Source organism: Lipophrys pholis, assembly GCF_963383615.2.
Source record: "Lipophrys pholis genome assembly, chromosome: 3".
In the NCBI taxonomy this organism is placed as follows: domain Eukaryota; kingdom Metazoa; phylum Chordata; class Actinopteri; order Blenniiformes; family Blenniidae; genus Lipophrys; species Lipophrys pholis.
In genome coordinates, this window is record NC_137627.1 from 37106594 (window position 1) to 37126506 (window position 19913).

General features: G+C 49.7%; 1 protein-coding gene across 2 annotated transcripts in view; it reads right to left on the bottom strand.

Moving 5' to 3' along the window:
* Window positions 1–19913, bottom strand: part of LOC308107018 (ankyrin repeat and SOCS box protein 13-like) — a 34068-nt gene that overhangs the window by 13278 nt on the left and 877 nt on the right. For both annotated transcript variants that reach the window (XR_013935182.1, XM_080459106.1), the window contains exons 2-4: window positions 1626–1813; window positions 951–1107; window positions 742–876 (exon numbers count right to left, since the gene is read on the bottom strand). Coding sequence is in view for 1 of the 2 variants with exons in the window: in XM_080459106.1 (XP_080315232.1) it covers window positions 742–876; window positions 951–1107; window positions 1626–1813 (480 nt within the window). In the remaining variant the exon portion in view is untranslated. The remainder of the gene's footprint in view (window positions 1–741; window positions 877–950; window positions 1108–1625; window positions 1814–19913) is intronic.

Genomic DNA, 19913 nt, shown 5'->3' on the forward strand with positions numbered 1-19913 from the left:
TCCTCTGGTACAGGTCCTCTAGTACAGGTCCTCTGGTACAGGTCCTCTGGTACATGTCCTCTGGTACAGGTCCTCTGGTACAGGTCCTCTGGTACAGGTCCTCTGGTACAGGTCCTCTAGTACAGGTCCTCTGGTACAGGTCCTCTGGTACAGGTCCTCTGGTACAGGTCCTCTGGTACAGGTCCTCTAGTACAGGTCCTCTGGTACAGGTCCTCTGGTACAGGTCCTCTGGTACAGGTCCTCTAGTACAGGTCCTCTGGTACAGGTCCTCTAGTACAGGTCCTCTGGTACAGGTCCTCTGGTACAGGTCCTCTGGTACAGGTCCTCTAGTACAGGTCCTCTGGTACAGGTCCTCTGGTACAGGTCCTCTGGTACAGGTCCTCTAGTACAGGTCCTCTGGTACAGGTCCTCTGGTACAGGTCCTCTAGTACAGGTCCTCTGGTACAGGTCCTCTAGTACAGGTCCTCTGGTACAGGTCCTCTGGTACAGGTCCTCTGGTACAGGTCCTCTAGTACAGGTCCTCTGGTACAGGTCCTCTGGTACAGGTCCTCTGGTACAGGTCCTCTAGTACAGGTCCTCTGGTACAGGTCCTCTAGTACAGGTCCTCTGGTACAGGTCCTCTGGTACAGGTCCTCTGGTACAGGTCGATGTAACCAGATTGTTGATTGTATTGTATTATTAACAATCAATAAACATATAAAAGAAGAAAGGAGCTCCACCCTGTCCCACAATGACTCCCACCTGCATTGAGCAGCACTTTTACACAGTTAACGTGTTCATTAGCACAGGCGACGTGCAGCGGGGTCCCGTAGTAAAGGTCGTACGCCTCCAGGCCGGCCCCCCGGGCGATCAGCAGCTCCACGCAGTCCGAGTTACCTGGAAGAGGAACCTCAGGTTGGCTGAACATGAACATCGTGCCACATGAAACCAAACCTCACGCAGGTATTCACCTCCCATGCAGGCTTCGTGCAGTGGTGAGGCCGTGCGGGAGGTGAGGGCGGGGTTGGCCTTGGCGCCGTGCTGCAGCAGCAGCCTCACGCAGTCCAAACTCCCGGATGAACAGGCGTCGCACAGCGGGGTGCTCCCGTCCACGTTCCTCGCATCCACCTGAGACACAGCCGTGCTTCAACCTTCACCAAACCCACCTCTTTATTTAACTTAGTGCAAACATTTATGGTTTCCAGATTTCTGTTGTTCACCTTCATGTGGAAGATAAAAATGTAAACTATGTAAAGGCCTAAGCCAGCCTGTGAGCCTCAGTGAGGGTTCTAGATGTGCTCTGCTTTGTGGATTTGTGTCTCATGAAACATTTTATTGGTACTGAAGATGATTGATTGAAGAATTATTGTCTTCCTCTGCATGTTTGGACTTCAACGGATCGGTGAAAAGTCTGCTGGGACTAATTTGGATCGAGTGAGTATGAAAGATTAAAGGTTCTGAATTTAGGGGGATTTTAAATGTTGGATACAGTCGAGGAATTCTAGCTTTCATGAAGATCAAAATCCAGCATAGAGTTTTGCATGATCTCCCTGAGCGTCTGCCTGGAATGTATACTGTTTCAATGGTGTCCAGTGTTTTCATCCTCCAGTATATATGAGGCCATGTGACCTTTGACCCTGCTTCACCTGGGCTCCAGCCTCCAGCAGCAGCTGCACACACTGCGTCTGCCCGCGGAGGCAGGCCTCGTGCAGCGGTGTGATGGAGTCCACAGCCACCACGTTGACGGAGGCTCCGCTCTGGATGAGGTGCTGCAGCTGGGTCGCTTGGCCCAAGGACGCCGCTTTGTGCACCTCGGTTCTCTCTGCCCAGCAACCTGTGAGCAAGCACACCACTGTGGATACCATCATGCTGCACAGCAGATACTCTTTAAAGTGAATCTTTAAACGTCACAGTAAGATGATATTCTAACATGTTGCCTCCCTGCTGCTTTTCACTTGGATCCCACGGCTCAGTAAACTCCCTCCATCCATCTTCTTTTACACTTAGTCCGCTGGAGGCCGCGGTGGCAGTACTGAGGCTGTTCACCTGCTTTACTAAGTCACGTCACAAATTGATGTGCCGCCATTTTGGACATTCATAGTAGCAATAAACACAATAAACCTCAGTAAATGCTATAAAAAAAAAGCCATTAGCAGGAGTGATGAATACATTTTCAAATGTTGAAGTATGCCGGGAGCCAAACAGTAAAGCTGTCCACAACTGTGAGTGATCTGGATGGAGAAGGTCAGCAGAGATATGAGGATAGATGACCCACATCTCTTCCCTCTGGGTTTGTTTACTGATGTTGTGAAGCTTGATCTAGTTGTGTCCACCAGTTTGAGTATCACCATCTCTACAACTACGCTGGTCATTTGATGAGGTGCTGAGCACAAAGCCCAGTCCGGTGTCCTGCTCCCCGACTGCTGTGAAGCGAGGGAGTTAACCCCGAAGCCGAGGACGGCTGTGGCCCCGGAGCATCCAAACCCACGTCACCGGCAGCACCAACACATGATCCTGCCAGTGGAGAGCGCAGCGCGGCTGTGAATACTACTTTTCGGGCCTTGGCCATCACTCGCGCTGAAGTTCCAGCTTGAAATGACTTGAAATTCTTCTTCCTGACGCCACAGGGACTTAAACTGTGGCAGGACAATGTGCTGAGAAAAGGTATGCTGGAGAGGGCTGAAGACATTACAGCACTTTAATGAATTTAGGAATCAGCACTGTGTTTTCAATCCAGGCAACGTTGTTGAAGAAGTGACATGTTTTTGTTTGTCAAAAACGGTGACAAAAAAAATTAAATGTCAAGAAAAGAAAGTGAAAATACCTTGCATCTGTTTGATTTATTATGAGACATCAGCAGCATTACACCTGGCTGAACAGTCTCATTAACCACTGCTGTCAGCACAGAGCTGAACAGTCTCATTAACCACTGCTTCCAGCACAGAGCTGAACAGTCTCATTAACCACTGCTGTCAGCACAGAGCTGAACAGTCTCATTAACCACTGCTTCCAGCACAGAGCCGAACAGTCTCATTAACCACTGCTGTCAGCACAGAGCTGAACAGTCTCATTAACCACTGCTTCCAACACAGAGCTGAACAGTCTCATTAACCACTGCTTCCAGCACAGAGCTGAACAGTCTCATTAACCACTGCTTCCAGCACAGAGCCGAACAGTCTCATTAACCACTGCTTCCAGCAAGAGAGCTGAACAGTCTCATTAACCACTGCTTCCAACACAGAGCTGAACAGTCTCATTAACCACTGCTGTCAGCACAGAGCTGAACAGTCTCATTAACCACTGCTTCCAGCACAGAGCCGAACAGTCTCATTAACCACTGCTTCCAGCAAGAGAGCTGAACAGTCTCATTAACCACTGCTTCCAGCACAGAGCTGAACAGTCTCATTAACCACTGCTTCCAGCACAGAGCTGAACAGTCTCATTAACCACTGCTTCCAGCACAGAGCTGAACAGTCTCATTAACCACTGCTTCCAGCACAGAGCTGAACAGTCTCATTAACCACTGCTTCCAACAAGAGAGCTGAACAGTCTCATTAACCACTGCTTCCAACAAGAGAGCTGAACAGTCTCATTAACCACTGCTTCCAGCACAGAGCTGAACAGTCTCATTAACCACTGCTTCCAACAAGAGAGCTCAACAGTCTCATGAACCACTGCTTCCAGCAAGAGAGCTGAACAGTCTCATTAACCACTGCTTCCAACAAGAGAGCTGAACAGTCTCATTAACCACTGCTTCCAACAAGAGAGCTGAACAGTCTCATGAACCACTGCTTCCAGCACAGAGCTGAACAGTCTCATTAACCACTGCTTCCAGCAAGAGAGCTGAACAGTCTCATTAACCACTGCTTCCAACAAGAGAGCTGAACAGTCTCATTAACCACTGCTTCCAGCACAGAGCTGAACAGTCTCATTAACCACTGCTTCCAACAAGAGAGCTCAACAGTCTCATGAACCACTGCTTCCAGCAAGAGAGCTGAACAGTCTCATTAACCACTGCTTCCAACAAGAGAGCTGAACAGTCTCATTAACCACTGCTTCCAACAAGAGAGCTGAACAGTCTCATGAACCACTGCTTCCAGCACAGAGCTGAACAGTCTCATTAACCACTGCTTCCAACAAGAGAGCTGAACAGTCTCATGAACCACTGCTTCCAGCACAGAGCTGAACAGTCTCATTAACCACTGCTTCCAGCACAGAGCTGAACAGTCTCATTAACCACTGCTTCCAGCACAGAGCTGAACAGTCTCATTAACCACTGCTTCCAGCACAGAGCTGAACAGTCTCATGAACCACTGCTTCCAGCAAGAGAGCTGAACAGTCTCATTAACCACTGCTTCCAGCACAGAGCTGAACAGTCTCATTAACCACTGCTTCCAGCACAGAGCTGAACAGTCTCATTAACCACTGCTGTCAGCACAGAGCTGAACAGTCTCATTAACCACTGCTTCCAGCAAGAGAGCTGAACAGTCTCATTAACCACTGCTTCCAGCAAGAGAGCTGAACAGTCTCATGAACCACTGCTTCCAGCACAGAGCTGAACAGTCTCATTAACCACTGCTTCCAGCAAGAGAGCTGAACAGTCTCATGAACCACTGCTGCCAGCACAGAGCTGAACAGTCTCATTAACCACTGCTTCCAGCACAGAGCTGAACAGTCTCATTAACCACTGCTTCCAGCAAGAGAGCTGAACAGTCTCATTAACCACTGCTTCCAGCAAGAGAGCTGAACAGTCTCATGAACCACTGCTTCCAGCACAGAGCTGAACAGTCTCATTAACCACTGCTTCCAACAAGAGAGCTGAACAGTCTCATTAACCACTGCTTCCAGCAAGAGAGCTGAACAGTCTCATGAACCACTGCTTCCAGCACAGAGCTGAACAGTCTCATTAACCACTGCTTCCAACAAGAGAGCTGAACAGTCTCATTAACCACTGCTGTCAGCACAGAGCTGAACAGTCTCATTAACCACTGCTTCCAACAAGAGAGCTGAACAGTCTCATTAACCACTGCTTCCAACAAGAGAGCTGAACAGTCTCATGAACCACTGCTTCCAGCACAGAGCTGAACAGTCTCATTAACCACTGCTGTCAGCACAGAGCTGAACAGTCTCATTAACCACTGCTGCCAGCACAGAGCTGAACAGTCTCATTAACCACTGCTGCCAGCACAGAGCTGAACAGTCTCATTAACCACTGCTGTCAGCACAGAGCTGAACAGTCTCATTAACCACTGCTTCCAGCACAGAGCTGAACAGTCTCATTAACCACTGCTGCCAGCACAGAGCTGAACAGTCTCATTAGCCACTGCTTCCAACAAGAGAGCTGAACAGTCTCATTAACCACTGCTGCCAGCACAGAGCTGAACAGTCTCATTAACCACTGCTGCCAGCACAGAGCTGAACAGTCTCATTAACCACTGCTTCCAACAAGAGAGCTGAACAGTCTCATGAACCACTGCTTCCAGCACAGAGCTGAACAGTCTCATTAACCACTGCTGTCAGCACAGAGCTGAACAGTCTCATTAACCACTGCTTCCAGCAAGAGAGATGAACAGTCTCATGAACCACTGCTTCCAGCACAGAGCTGAACAGTCTCATTAACCACTGCTGTCAGCACAGAGCTGAACAGTCTCATTAACCACTGCTTCCAGCAAGAGAGCTGAACAGTCTCATGAACCACTGCTTCCAACAAGAGAGCTGAACAGTCTCATTAACCACTGCTTCCAGCACAGAGCTGAACAGTCTCATTAACCACTGCTGCCAGCACAGAGCTGAACAGTCTCATTAACCACTGCTGTCAGCACAGAGCTGAACAGTCTCATTAACCACTGCTGTCAGCACAGAGCTGAACAGTCTCATTAACCACTGCTTCCAACAAGAGAGCTGAACAGTCTCATGAACCACTGCTTCCAACAAGAGAGCTGAACAGTCTCATTAACCACTGCTTCCAACACAGAGCTGAACAGTCTCATTAACCACTGCTTCCAGCACAGAGCTGAACAGTCTCATGAACCACTGCTTCCAGCAAGAGAGCTGAACAGTCTCATTAACCACTGCTTCCAGCACAGAGCTGAACAGTCTCATTAACCACTGCTTCCAGCACAGAGCTGAACAGTCTCATGAACCACTGCTGTCAGCACAGAGCTGAACAGTCTCATTAACCACTGCTTCCAGCAAGAGAGCTGAACAGTCTCATTAACCACTGCTTCCAGCAAGAGAGCTGAACAGTCTCATGAACCACTGCTTCCAGCACAGAGCTGAACAGTCTCATTAACCACTGCTTCCAGCAAGAGAGCTGAACAGTCTCATTAACCACTGCTTCCAACAAGAGAGCTGAACAGTCTCATGAACCACTGCTGCCAGCACAGAGCTGAACAGTCTCATTAACCACTGCTGTCAGCACAGAGCTGAACAGTCTCATTAACCACTGCTTCCAACAAGAGAGCTGAACAGTCTCATTAACCACTGCTTCCAACAAGAGAGCTGAACAGTCTCATGAACCACTGCTTCCAGCACAGAGCTGAACAGTCTCATTAACCACTGCTGTCAGCACAGAGCTTAACAGTCTCATTAACCACTGCTGCCAGCACAGAGCTGAACAGTCTCATTAACCACTGCTGCCAGCACAGAGCTGAACAGTCTCATTAACCACTGCTGTCAGCACAGAGCTGAACAGTCTCATTAACCACTGCTTCCAGCACAGAGCTGAACAGTCTCATTAACCACTGCTGCCAGCACAGAGCTGAACAGTCTCATTAGCCACTGCTTCCAACAAGAGAGCTGAACAGTCTCATTAACCACTGCTGCCAGCACAGAGCTGAACAGTCTCATTAACCACTGCTGCCAGCACAGAGCTGAACAGTCTCATTAACCACTGCTTCCAACAAGAGAGCTGAACAGTCTCATGAACCACTGCTTCCAGCACAGAGCTGAACAGTCTCATTAACCACTGCTGTCAGCACAGAGCTGAACAGTCTCATTAACCACTGCTTCCAACAAGAGAGCTGAACAGTCTCATTAACCACTGCTTCCAACAAGAGAGCTGAACAGTCTCATGAACCACTGCTTCCAGCACAGAGCTGAACAGTCTCATTAACCACTGCTGTCAGCACAGAGCTGAACAGTCTCATTAACCACTGCTGCCAGCACAGAGCTGAACAGTCTCATTAACCACTGCTGTCAGCACAGAGCTGAACAGTCTCATTAACCACTGCTTCCAGCACAGAGCTGAACAGTCTCATTAACCACTGCTGCCAGCACAGAGCTGAACAGTCTCATTAACCACTGCTTCCAACAAGAGAGCTGAACAGTCTCATGAACCACTGCTTCCAGCACAGAGCTGAACAGTCTCATTAACCACTGCTGTCAGCACAGAGCTGAACAGTCTCATTAACCACTGCTTCCAGCAAGAGAGCTGAACAGTCTCATGAACCACTGCTTCCAGCACAGAGCTGAACAGTCTCATTAACCACTGCTGTCAGCACAGAGCTGAACAGTCTCATTAACCACTGCTTCCAGCAAGAGAGCTGAACAGTCTCATGAACCACTGCTTCCAACAAGAGAGCTGAACAGTCTCATTAACCACTGCTTCCAGCACAGAGCTGAACAGTCTCATTAACCACTGCTGTCAGCACAGAGCTGAACAGTCTCATTAACCACTGCTGCCAGCACAGAGCTGAACAGTCTCATTAACCACTGCTGTCAGCACAGAGCTGAACAGTCTCATTAACCACTGCTTCCAGCACAGAGCTGAACAGTCTCATTAACCACTGCTGCCAGCACAGAGCTGAACAGTCTCATTAACCACTGCTGCCAGCACAGAGCTGAACAGTCTCATTAACCACTGCTGCCAGCACAGAGCTGAACAGTCTCATTAACCACTGCTTCCAACAAGAGAGCTGAACAGTCTCATGAACCACTGCTTCCAGCACAGAGCTGAAAAGTCTCATTAACCACTGCTGTCAGCACAGAGCTGAACAGTCTCATTAACCACTGCTTCCAGCAAGAGAGCTGAACAGTCTCATGAACCACTGCTTCCAACAAGAGAGCTGAACAGTCTCATGAACCACTGCTTCCAGCACAGAGCTGAACAGTCTCATTAACCACTGCTGTCAGCACAGAGCTGAACAGTCTCATTAACCACTGCTGCCAGCACAGAGCTGAACAGTCTCATTAACCACTGCTGTCAGCACAGAGCTGAACAGTCTCATTAACCACTGCTTCCAGCACAGAGCTGAACAGTCTCATTAACCACTGCTGCCAGCACAGAGCTGAACAGTCTCATTAGCCACTGCTTCCAACAAGAGAGCTGAACAGTCTCATTAACCACTGCTGCCAGCACAGAGCTGAACAGTCTCATTAACCACTGCTTCCAACAAGAGAGCTGAACAGTCTCATGAACCACTGCTTCCAGCACAGAGCTGAACAGTCTCATTAACCACTGCTGTCAGCACAGAGCTGAACAGTCTCATTAACCACTGCTTCCAGCAAGAGAGCTGAACAGTCTCATGAACCACTGCTTCCAACAAGAGAGCTGAACAGTCTCATTAACCACTGCTTCCAGCACAGAGCTGAACAGTCTCATTAACCACTGCTGCCAGCACAGAGCTGAACAGTCTCATTAACCACTGCTGTCAGCACAGAGCTGAACAGTCTCATTAACCACTGCTGTCAGCACAGAGCTGAACAGTCTCATTAACCACTGCTTCCAACAAGAGAGCTGAACAGTCTCATGAACCACTGCTTCCAACAAGAGAGCTGAACAGTCTCATTAACCACTGCTTCCAGCACAGAGCTGAACAGTCTCATTAACCACTGCTGCCAGCACAGAGCTGAACAGTCTCATTAACCACTGCTGTCAGCACAGAGCTGAACAGTCTCATGAACCACTGCTTCCAACAAGAGAGCTGAACAGTCTCATTAACCACTGCTTCCAGCACAGAGCTGAACAGTCTCATTAACCACTGCTGCCAGCACAGAGCTGAACAGTCTCATTAACCACTGCTGTCAGCACAGAGCTGAACAGTCTCATGATGTCTCATAATAAATCAAACAGATGCAAGGTATTTTCACTTTCTTTTCTTGACATTTAATTTTTTTTTCTGTGCTGACTAAAGTAGCTGTGACACACCAAGTGGAATCAAGTTCTGACGTTGAATCAGTGTGGATGTGCAGCTTTATGCTTTCCCGTGTGTTTAAAACCAAGACTTCAGTCCTCCTCCTCTTCAGCACATCTCCGTCAGTCAGAAACATTGGGAGGGGCACGGAGCGGTGAGGTTATCCACGTAGGGGCATGGCTGCTGCAATGACGTAGTTGGTGTGGAGCTCGTGGACGCGTCAAGCAGAAAACAGTCTTTAGTCTCCCGACCAGGGTCTGGAGACTGGAACAGAAGAGATTCACTTCTCTAATTGAAACCCAAACCTGTCCACACGGAAACTAAAGACCAACTTGATATGAAATGGGCAGAGCAGAGTCTGGAGTCCTGAGTGGTTTCCCGGACGTCCGTCCTCACAGCCTCCCTCAGGGTCCGTAGGGAAGCAGACGGGTTCCTTGCCTGTTAGTGCAGAATACAGCTCCACCAAAGAACCCATCTTCTATGATATCTGATCAAATTACGCCTGAAGTGTGTTTAGCGTGTTGTTTACAGCCAGTTGACGTCCAAAATGGCGGGCCCAGTCGTACCGCTCGACCTCTGATGATACGTGAAAAACCCCAATAGAGAGCGTCCCCCCGGCTCCCCTGGGGGGACGCTGAACCATGTGACGGTTTGGTGGGGGGAGTGTGTGGAAAGGTTTTTGTTTGGGGTGCCAGCCAGGTCTCTCTTCTGACATGTAAGATGTTTTTCGTCAGTAGGTGGTTTAGTTAATCTAGTTTACACAGCCCATCACATTTTGTTGCTTTCCCCCCACATCAAAAGAAGGAAACTCTTCAGGAGCAACTCAAAGTTCATCAACTCAAAACAAAGTTTCTACCAGAGCAGGAGTATTGGAGCACCAGGGATTGATTTGGTGGGTCAGTCTCCTGTCGTGCTTCCCAAACTGCTCCGGAGGGGGCGCTGTGGTGGAATGATGGAGCTGCAGTGGCTGGAGGAACCAGAGGTCTGTGAGAAGCCTGGAGGAACCACAGCTACATGCTGCAGGAGCATTTCCTCCTCTTTACAAGCATTAGGGAGCAGAGCTCCGACGCTGCCCTCTCCCCCGGGCTCCTCAACAGCGCCAGGTGAGGCTGAGCTTTGACAGCAGCGCCTCTCAGCGCAGCAGAGATGATCACGGGGGGCGTGGACAGGCTGGCTGTCACAAGCTGGAGATCTAGTCCCTCCAGCCAGTCCTGGGCCTGCCATCCTTTTCTGTGAGAGGACCATGGTCTCAGATTTGGAAGAGCTGGTCCGCATCCCAACTGCAAACCATTCCAGTGAACGCTGGAGGCTCTCCTGTGGCACCGCCAGAAGGACAACATGGTCCGCAAAGAGCAGACGTAACCCTCAAGCCCCCCCACATGATGCCCTCCTGCACCTGGCTGGGTCTCCACAGAAGTCCATGAAGATCACGACCAACAGGGCTGACAAGACGCAGCCCTGGCGGAGTCCAAGTCTGTCTTAGTGCTGAGAATCCGGACGCAGCTCTCACACCCGGAGCACAAAGACCAGATTGCCTACAGCAGTGGTTCTGGTGCTCTGAAATCCCTGAGCATCAATTCAGTCAACATGTTTTGTGGACTTCCAGAACTCCCATGTCCCCTCGATAATGAGTGAGAGGGTGAAGAGCTGGTCCATTGTTGCATTGTTCCTGCTGCATGTGAGGTTCCAGTACCGGTCGGAGTCTCCCTTCCTGCACCCCTGCATAGACGTCCCCATGTGATGCCCCTATAATCCGTACAGACTCTCCGGTCTGAAGCTGTGAGGACGTCACCACAGGAACTGCTGCCTGGCAGGTTCTGTTAGGAACCCCTGAGACTCTGTCTCCTCCCATCTCAAGCTCCCACAAACACTTTGACATGACCGACGTCACAAGAGTCCTCCGTGGGGGACATTCCTTCCTGAATGGACCGGTGCCTCGCACGAGAGCACATTTTATATACACCATTACATGTTTGTTTGTTTTCTCCCAATAGCAGTTGAACAGTGTATAGAGCGGTTAGATAGTCTCCCTTGCACTGAAACAACAGTTTTGATTTGGGGGGGGGTATGAATAAAACTAGGTAAGTGTGTGTGTAGTAATTCTTGTATTTTGAGTGTTGGACACATCGTCACATTTTAAATGACTCCACTCTGATAAAACTGTGTAACCATGGTGTGAATGTACTCAGTAGGACCAGTTCAAACAACAGTCTGGTAAACTACTGCGACTGCATGACTATCTTTTCATTTAATAGCTTCATCAATTTAAATACTGAAATTAAAATCAAAGTAAGGAGCAATCACAGCATACATGCATATATTCTGGTTGTATATGTCAGAATACCTATCTCTTCCTGTCCATCTTAAGGTAAATGTTAAGTCAATGGAGTAATGTTCAAAGTAACATTCTCCCTGCGCCTTCTCTCTGCTCGACTGCAGCGCCGGGACTTTGACAGCTGAACAATGTGATTTTCAGTCTGTTGCCATGGTGACTCCTGGTGTCTGGGACCTATTGACAATGGCTTTTTATTGTGGTTGTGCACAAGTGTAACTCAAGCTTCACAAACTCAGAATTGATTGAACTAATTCAGATCAGCTATTCTGGAACCAGAAACTCAGTGTTTCCCATCTCAGAGTGAGTTAACTCAGAGTTTGGAGAGAGAGACTTAAGAGTTTGTTGAACCTCTTTTTTGGAATACCCTCAGATGTACGAAGCAAACCTTCACAGACAAGATACTTGAAGTGAAACAAACCAGGCACATATGTGAAGGTGAAGGGAGGAAACAGGGACGGAGACTCGGCACAGAGGAACGAAGACACTGTCCAGCACCTGGTTGGACAGCGACGGGAGGAAACAGGGACGGAGACTCGGCACAGAGGAACGAAGACACTGTCCAGCACCTGGTTGGACAGCGACGGGAGGAAACAGGGACGGAGACTCGGCACAGAGGAACGAAGACACTGTCCAGCACCTGGTTGGACAGCGACGGGAGGAAACAGGGACGGAGACTCGGCACAGAGGAACGAAGACACTGTCCAGCACCTGGTTGGACAGCGACGGGAGGAAACAGGGACGGAGACTCGGCACAGAGGAACGAAGACACTGTCCAGCACCTGGTTGGACAGCGACGGGAGGAAACAGGGACGGAGACTCGGCACAGAGGAACGAAGACACTGTCCAGCACCTGGTTGGACAGCGACGGGAGGAAACAGGGACGGAGACTCGGCACAGAGGAACGAAGACACTGTCCAGCACCTGGTTGGACAGAGACGGGAGGAAACAGGGACGGAGACTCGGCACAGAGGAACTAAGACACTGTCCAGCACCTGGTTGGACAGCGACGGGAGGAAACAGGGACGGAGACTTTGCACAGAGGAACGAAGACACTGTCCAGCACCTGGTTGGACAGCGACGGGAGGAAACAGGGACGGAGACTCGGCACAGAGGAACGAAGACACTGTCCAGCACCTGGTTGGACAGAGACGGGAGGAAACAGGGACGGAGACTCGGCACAGAGGAACGAAGACACTGTCCAGCACCTGGTTGGACAGCGACGGGAGGAAACAGGGACGGAGACTCGGCACAGAGGAACGAAGACACTGTCCAGCACCTGGTTGGACAGCGACGGGAGGAAACAGGGACGGAGACTCGGCACAGAGGAACGAAGACACTGTCCAGCACCTGGTTGGACAGCGACGGGAGGAAACAGGGACGGAGACTCGGCACAGAGGAACGAAGACACTGTCCAGCACCTGGTTGGACAGCGACGGGAGGAAACAGGGACGGAGACTCGGCACAGAGGAACGAAGACACTGTCCAGCACCTGGTTGGACAGCGACGGGAGGAAACAGGGACGGAGACTCGGCACAGAGGACCGAAGACACTGTCCAGCACCTGGTTGGACAGCGACGGGAGGAAACAGGGACGGAGACTCGGCACAGAGGAACGAAGACACTGTCCAGCACCTGGTTGGACAGCGACGGGAGGAAACAGGGACGGAGACTCGGCACAGAGGAACGAAGACACTGTCCAGCACCTGGTTGGACAGCGACGGGAGGAAACAGGGACGGAGACTCGGCACAGAGGAACGAAGACACTGTCCAGCACCTGGTTGGACAGCGACGGGAGGAAACAGGGACGGAGACTCGGCACAGAGGAACGAAGACACTGTCCAGCACCTGGTTGGACAGCGACGGGAGGAAACAGGGACGGAGACTCGGCACAGAGGAACTAAGACACTGTCCAGCACCTGGTTGGACAGCGACGGGAGGAAACAGGGACGGAGACTCGGCACAGAGGAACTAAGACACTGTCCAGCACCTGGTTGGACAGCGACGGGAGGAAACAGGGACGGAGACTCGGCACAGAGGAACTAAGACACTGTCCAGCACCTGGTTGGACAGCGACGGGAGGAAACAGGGACGGAGACTCGGCACAGAGGAACGAAGACACTGTCCAGCACCTGGTTGGACAGCGACGGGAGGAAACAGGGACGGAGACTCGGCACAGAGGAACGAAGACACTGTCCAGCACCTGGTTGGACAGAGACGGGAGGAAACAGGGACGGAGACTCGGCACAGAGGAACGAAGACACTGTCCAGCACCTGGTTGGACAGCGACGGGAGGAAACAGGGACGGAGACTTTGCACAGAGGAACGAAGACACTGTCCAGCACCTGGTTGGACAGCGACGGGAGGAAACAGGGACGGAGACTCGGCACAGAGGAACTAAGACACTGTCCAGCACCTGGTTGGACAGAGACGGGAGGAAACAGGGACGGAGACTTGGCACAGAGGAACGAAGACACTGTCCAGCACCTGGTTGGACAGCGACGGGAGGAAACAGGGACGGAGACTCGGCACAGAGGAACGAAGACACTGTCCAGCACCTGGTTGGACAGAGACGGGAGGAAACAGGGACGGAGACTCGGGACAGAGGAACTAAGACACTGTCCAGCACCTGGTTGGACAGCGACGGGAGGAAACAGGGACGGAGACTATGCACAGAGGAACGAAGACACTGTCCAGCACCTGGTTGGACAGCGACGGGAGGAAACAGGGACGGAGACTCGGCACAGAGGAACGAAGACACTGTCCAGCACCTGGTTGGACAGAGACGGGAGGAAACAGGGACGGAGACTCGGCACAGAGGAACGAAGACACTGTCCAGCACCTGGTTGGACAGCGACGGGAGGAAACAGGGACGGAGACTCGGCACAGAGGAACGAAGACACTGTCCAGCACCTGGTTGGACAGCGACGGGAGGAAACAGGGACGGAGACTCGGCACAGAGGAACGAAGACACTGTCCAGCACCTGGTTGGACAGCGACGGGAGGAAACAGGGACGGAGACTCGGCACAGAGGAACGAAGACACTGTCCAGCACCTGGTTGGACAGCGACGGGAGGAAACAGGGACGGAGACTCGGCACAGAGGAATGAAGACACTGTCCAGCACCTGGTTGGACAGCGACGGGAGGAAACAGGGACGGAGACTCGGCACAGAGGAACGAAGACACTGTCCAGCACCTGGTTGGACAGCGACGGGAGGAAACAGGGACGGAGACTCGGCACAGAGGAACGAAGACACTGTCCAGCACCTGGTTGGACAGCGACGGGAGGAAACAGGGACGGAGACTCGGCACAGAGGAACGAAGACACTGTCCAGCACCTGGTTGGAGACGACGAAATAGAGAAAGAGTCTGGATCCCTTCAGGGGGAACCAAGTCGGCCGGGAACAGAAAGAACCACTCCACCCGGTCCCGGGGGGTATTCCAAATAGTGGGTTTTGTGAAAACTCAAGAGCATGTTAACCCTGAAATGAGGGAAACTCTGAGTTGTCTGTTCCAGAAAGAGAGCTGAATTAAACTCGGGGTCAGTCACCACAGTAACAGACTGAACAGAACCTGCTGGCTGGAAGGTTTGTAGAGGAACCCTGAGATTCTGACTCCTCCCATCTGAAGCAGCGACCAGAAATTAATTGTTCATTATTTTCAAACACAATCGACATCAAGGCAGAAATAATTTGAGATCATTTGTCCCCAGAGAGTCTTCCAGCCAGATTAGAAGGTTTTCCTGGATGATTTCCTTTCTGAAGGAGCATTACGTTTCTTTCTAGAGTCACCCTCACACTGAAACAAGGGGGAGGGGGCTATATAAAGAAGTGTGTGTGTGTGTGTGTGTGTGTGTGTGTGTGTGTGTTCAGGATATTAACAGAGGGTGAGTTCAAACTGAACTCATTAATGGGCTGAACGATTAATTGCATTCGCGATAATATCATTATAAGATAAAACGGGATCTTCTAATCGCAACGGCTTCGATTTAACCGCTCACGTGAGCTGGTCATGTGACCACTTGCGCGTCCTGCGCGTGTCGTCTGCCCACCTTGCCTGAACGGGATCCTGGTTTTTAGAGACGGAGCCGATCCAATCCGGGTTCGGGTTCTGATACCAACATAACTCACTGATCAGAGGTTCTGATCCATGATCCTGGTCTGATCCATGATCCTGGTCTGCTCCATGATCCTGGTCTGCTTCATGGTGCTGAAATGATCCCCAGTGTTTCCCTGCTGCTGCTCTGCTCGCTGGCTGCAAACTGTGGACTGGATTTCCTGAAGGGAGGCGGGTCTCAATGAGACCAGGAGGAATGAGGCAGGAAATCCAGTCCACAGTTTGCAGCCAGCGAGCAGGCTAGGGAAGTAGCACTGTGCTATCCAACTTTTCATGGCAACATGTTGCTGTTTGGAGGGATTTTAGTCTCACAACACCACAAAGCAACACAGCAACATGGATGTTAGCAAAGAAACGCAGCAACATGGATGTTAGCAAAGCAACGCAGCAACGAACAATGCTAGCAAAGCAACACAGCAATGAACAATGCTAGCAAAGCAACGCAGCAACATGGATGTTAGCAAAGCAACGCAGCAACGAACAATGCTAGCAAAGCAACACAGCAATGAACAATGCTAGCAAAGCAACGCAGCAACATGGATGTTAGCAAAGCAACGCAGCAACGTGGATGTTAGCAAAGCAACGCAGCAACATTGATGTTAGCAAAGCAATGCAGCAATGTGGATGTTAGCAAAGCAACGCAGCAACGTGGATATTAGCAAAGCAACACAGCAACGTAGAAGTTAGCAAAGCAATACAGCAACGTAGAAGTTAGCAAAGCAACACAGCAATTTGCAATATTTACAAAGCAACATGCAATATTTACAAAGCAACACAGCAACTTCGATGATAGCAAAGCAACACGGCAACGTACAATGTTTGCAAAGCAACGCAGCAATGTTTGTAAAGCAACACAGTCATGTTTGCAAAGCAACGCAGCAATGTGCAATGTTTGCAAAGCAGCACAGCAATGTGCAATGTTTGCAACGCAGCAATGTTTGCAAAGCAACACAGCAACGCAGCAACGTGGATGTTAGCAAAGCAACGCAGCAATGTGGATGTTAGCAAAGCAACGCAGCAACATGGATGTTAGCAAAGCAACACGGCAACGTGGATGTTAGCAAAGCAATGCAGCAACGTTTGCAAAGCAACGCAGCAACGTGGATGTTAGTAAAGCAATGCAGCAATGTTTACAAAGCAACGCAGCAACGTGAATGTTAGCAAAGCAACGCAGCAACGTTTGCAAAGCAACGCAGCAACGTGGATGTTAGCAAATCAGCAATGTGGATATTAGCAAAGGAACGCAGCAACGTTTGCAAAGCAACGCAGCAACATTGATGTTAGCAAAGCAACACAGCAATGTGGATGTTAGCAAAGCAACACAGCAACGAACAATGCTAGCAAAGCAACGCAGCAACATGGATGTTAGCAAAGCAACGCAGCAACGTGGATGTTAGCAAAGCAACGCAGCAACGTGGATGCTAGCAAAGCAACGCAGCAACGTGGATGTTAGCAAAGCAACGCAGCAACATTGATGTTAGCAAAGCAATGCAGCAATGTGGATGTTAGCAAAGCAACGCAGCAACGTGGATGTTAGCAAAGCAACACAGCAACGAACAATGCTAGCAAAGCAACACAGCAACATGGATGTTAGCAAAGCAACGCAGCAACGTGGATGTTAGCAAAGCAACGCAGCAACGTGGATGCTAGCAAAGCAACGCAGCAACGTGGATGTTAGCAAAGCAAATCAGCAATGTGGATGTTAGCAAAGCAACACAGCAACGTAGAAGTTAGCAAAGCAATACAGCAACGTAGAAGTTAGCAAAGCAACACAGCAATTTGCAATATTTACAAAGCAACATGCAATATTTACAAAGCAACACAGCAACTTCGATGATAGCAAAGCAACGCGGCAACGTACAATGTTTGCAAAGCAACGCAGCAATGTTTGCAAAGCAACACAGTCATGTTTGCAAAGCAATGCAGCAATGTGCAATGTTTGCAAAGCAGCACAGCAATGTGCAATGTTTGCAACGCAGCAATGTTTGTAAAGCAACAGCAACGCAGCAATGTTTGCAATGCAGCAATGTTTGCAAAGCAACGCAGCAACGTGGATGTTAGCAAAGCAACGCAGCAATGTGGATGTTAGCAAAGCAACGCAGCAACATGGATGTTAGCAAAGCAACACGGCAACGTGGATGTTAGCAAAGCAACGCAGCAACGTGGATGTTAGTAAAGCAACGCAGAAACGTGAATGTTAGCAAAGCAACGCAGCAACGTTTGCAAAGCAACGCAGCAACGTGGATGTTAGCAAATCAGCAATGTGGATATTAGCAAAGGAACGCAGCAACGTTTGCAAAGCAACGCAGCAACATTGATGTTAGCAAAGCAATGCAGCAACGTGGATGTTAGCAAAGCAACATAGCAAAGTGGACGTTAGCAAAGCAACATAGCAACGTGGATGTTAGCAAAGCAACGCAGCAACATTGATGTTAGCAAAGCAACGCAGCAATGTGGATGTTAGCAAAGCAACGCAGCAACGTGGATGTTAGCAAATCAGCAATGTGGATATTAGCAAAGCAACACAGCAACGTAGAAGTTAGCAAAGCAATACAGCAACGTAGAAGTTAGCAAAGCAACACAGCAATTTGCAATATTTACAAAGCAACATGCAATATTTACAAAGCAACACAGCAACTTCGATGATAGCAAAGCAACGCGGCAACGTACAATGTTTGCAAAGCAACGCAGCAATGTTTGTAAAGCAACACAGTCATGTTTGCAAAGCAACGCCGCAATGTGCAATGTTTGCAACGCAGCAATGTTTGCAAAGCAACACAACAACGCAGCAATGTTTGCAACGTGGCAATGTTTGCAAAGCAACGCAGCAACGTGGATGTTAGCAAAGCAACGCAGCAATGTGGATGTTAGCAAAGCAACGCAGCAACATGGATGTTAGCAAAGCAACACGGCAACGTGGATTTTAGCAAAGCAACGCAGCAACGTTTGCAAAGCAACGCAGCAACGTGGATGTTAGTAAAGCAACGCAGCAACGTTTGCAAAGCAACGCAGCAACGTGAATGTTAGCAAAGCAACGCAGCAACATTGATGTTAGCAAAGCAACACAGCAACGTGGATGTTAGCAAAGCAACACAGCAACGAACAATGCTAGCAAAGCAACGCAGCAACATGGATGTTAGCAAAGCAACGCAGCAACGTGGATGTTAGCAAAGCAACGCAGCAACGTGGATGCTAGCAAAGCAACGCAGCAACATGGATGTTAGCAAAGCAACGCAGCAACATTGATGTTAGCAAAGCAATGCAGCAATGTGGATGTTAGCAAAGCAATGCAGCAACGTGGATGTTAGCAAATCAGCAATGTGGATGTTAGCAAAGCAACACAGCAACGTAGAAGTTAGCAAAGCAATACAGCAACGTAGAAGTTAGCAAAGCAACACAGCAATTTGCAATATTTACAAAGCAACATGCAATATTTACAAAGCAACACAGCAACTTCGATGATAGCAAAGCAACGCGGCAACGTACAATGTTTGCAAAGCAACGCAGCGACTTGCAATGTTTGCAAAGCAACGCAGCAATGTTTGCAAAGCAACGCAGCAATGTTTGTAAAGCAACACAGTCATGTTTGCAAAGCAATGCAGCAATGTGCAATGTTTGCAAAGTAGCACAGCAATGTGCAATGTTTGCAACGCAGCAATGTTTGTAAAGCAACAGCAACGCAGCAATGTTTGCAACGCAGCAATGTTTGCAAAGCAACGCAGCAACGTGGATGTTAGCAAAGCAACGCAGCAATGTGGATGTTAGCAAAGCAACGCAGCAACATGGATGTTAGCAAAGCAACACGGCAACGTGGATGTTAGCAAAGCAACGCAGCAACGTGGATGTTAGCAAAGCAATGCAGCAATGTGGATGTTAGTAAAGCAACGCAGCAACGTGGATGTTAGTAAAGCAACGCAGCAACGTGGATGTTAGCAAAGCAACGCAGCAACGTGGATGTTAGCAAAGCAACGCAGCAATGTGGATGTTAGTAAAGCAACGCAGCAACGTGGATGTTAGCAAAGCAACGCAGCAACGTGGATGTTAGTAAAGCAACGCAGCAACGTGGATGTTAGCAGAGCCGTAGTCCAGCAGAGCGGCTCCTACACAGAACAGCCAGCACGGTTGGAACAGCCCAAACTAGTTTGTTCAGCCAGAAGCTGGAAGAAGGAAATGACCTCATTTTGTTCAGCAGGACCTGAACTGCTGAACAAACCATTTATCTCTCTGTCTATCCTATCCTTTCCTCCCCTCTACCCCCCATTTATCTCTCTGTCTATCCTATCCTTTCCTCCCCTCTACCCCCCATTTATCTCTCTGTCTATCCTATCCTTTCCTCTCCTCTACCCCCCCCC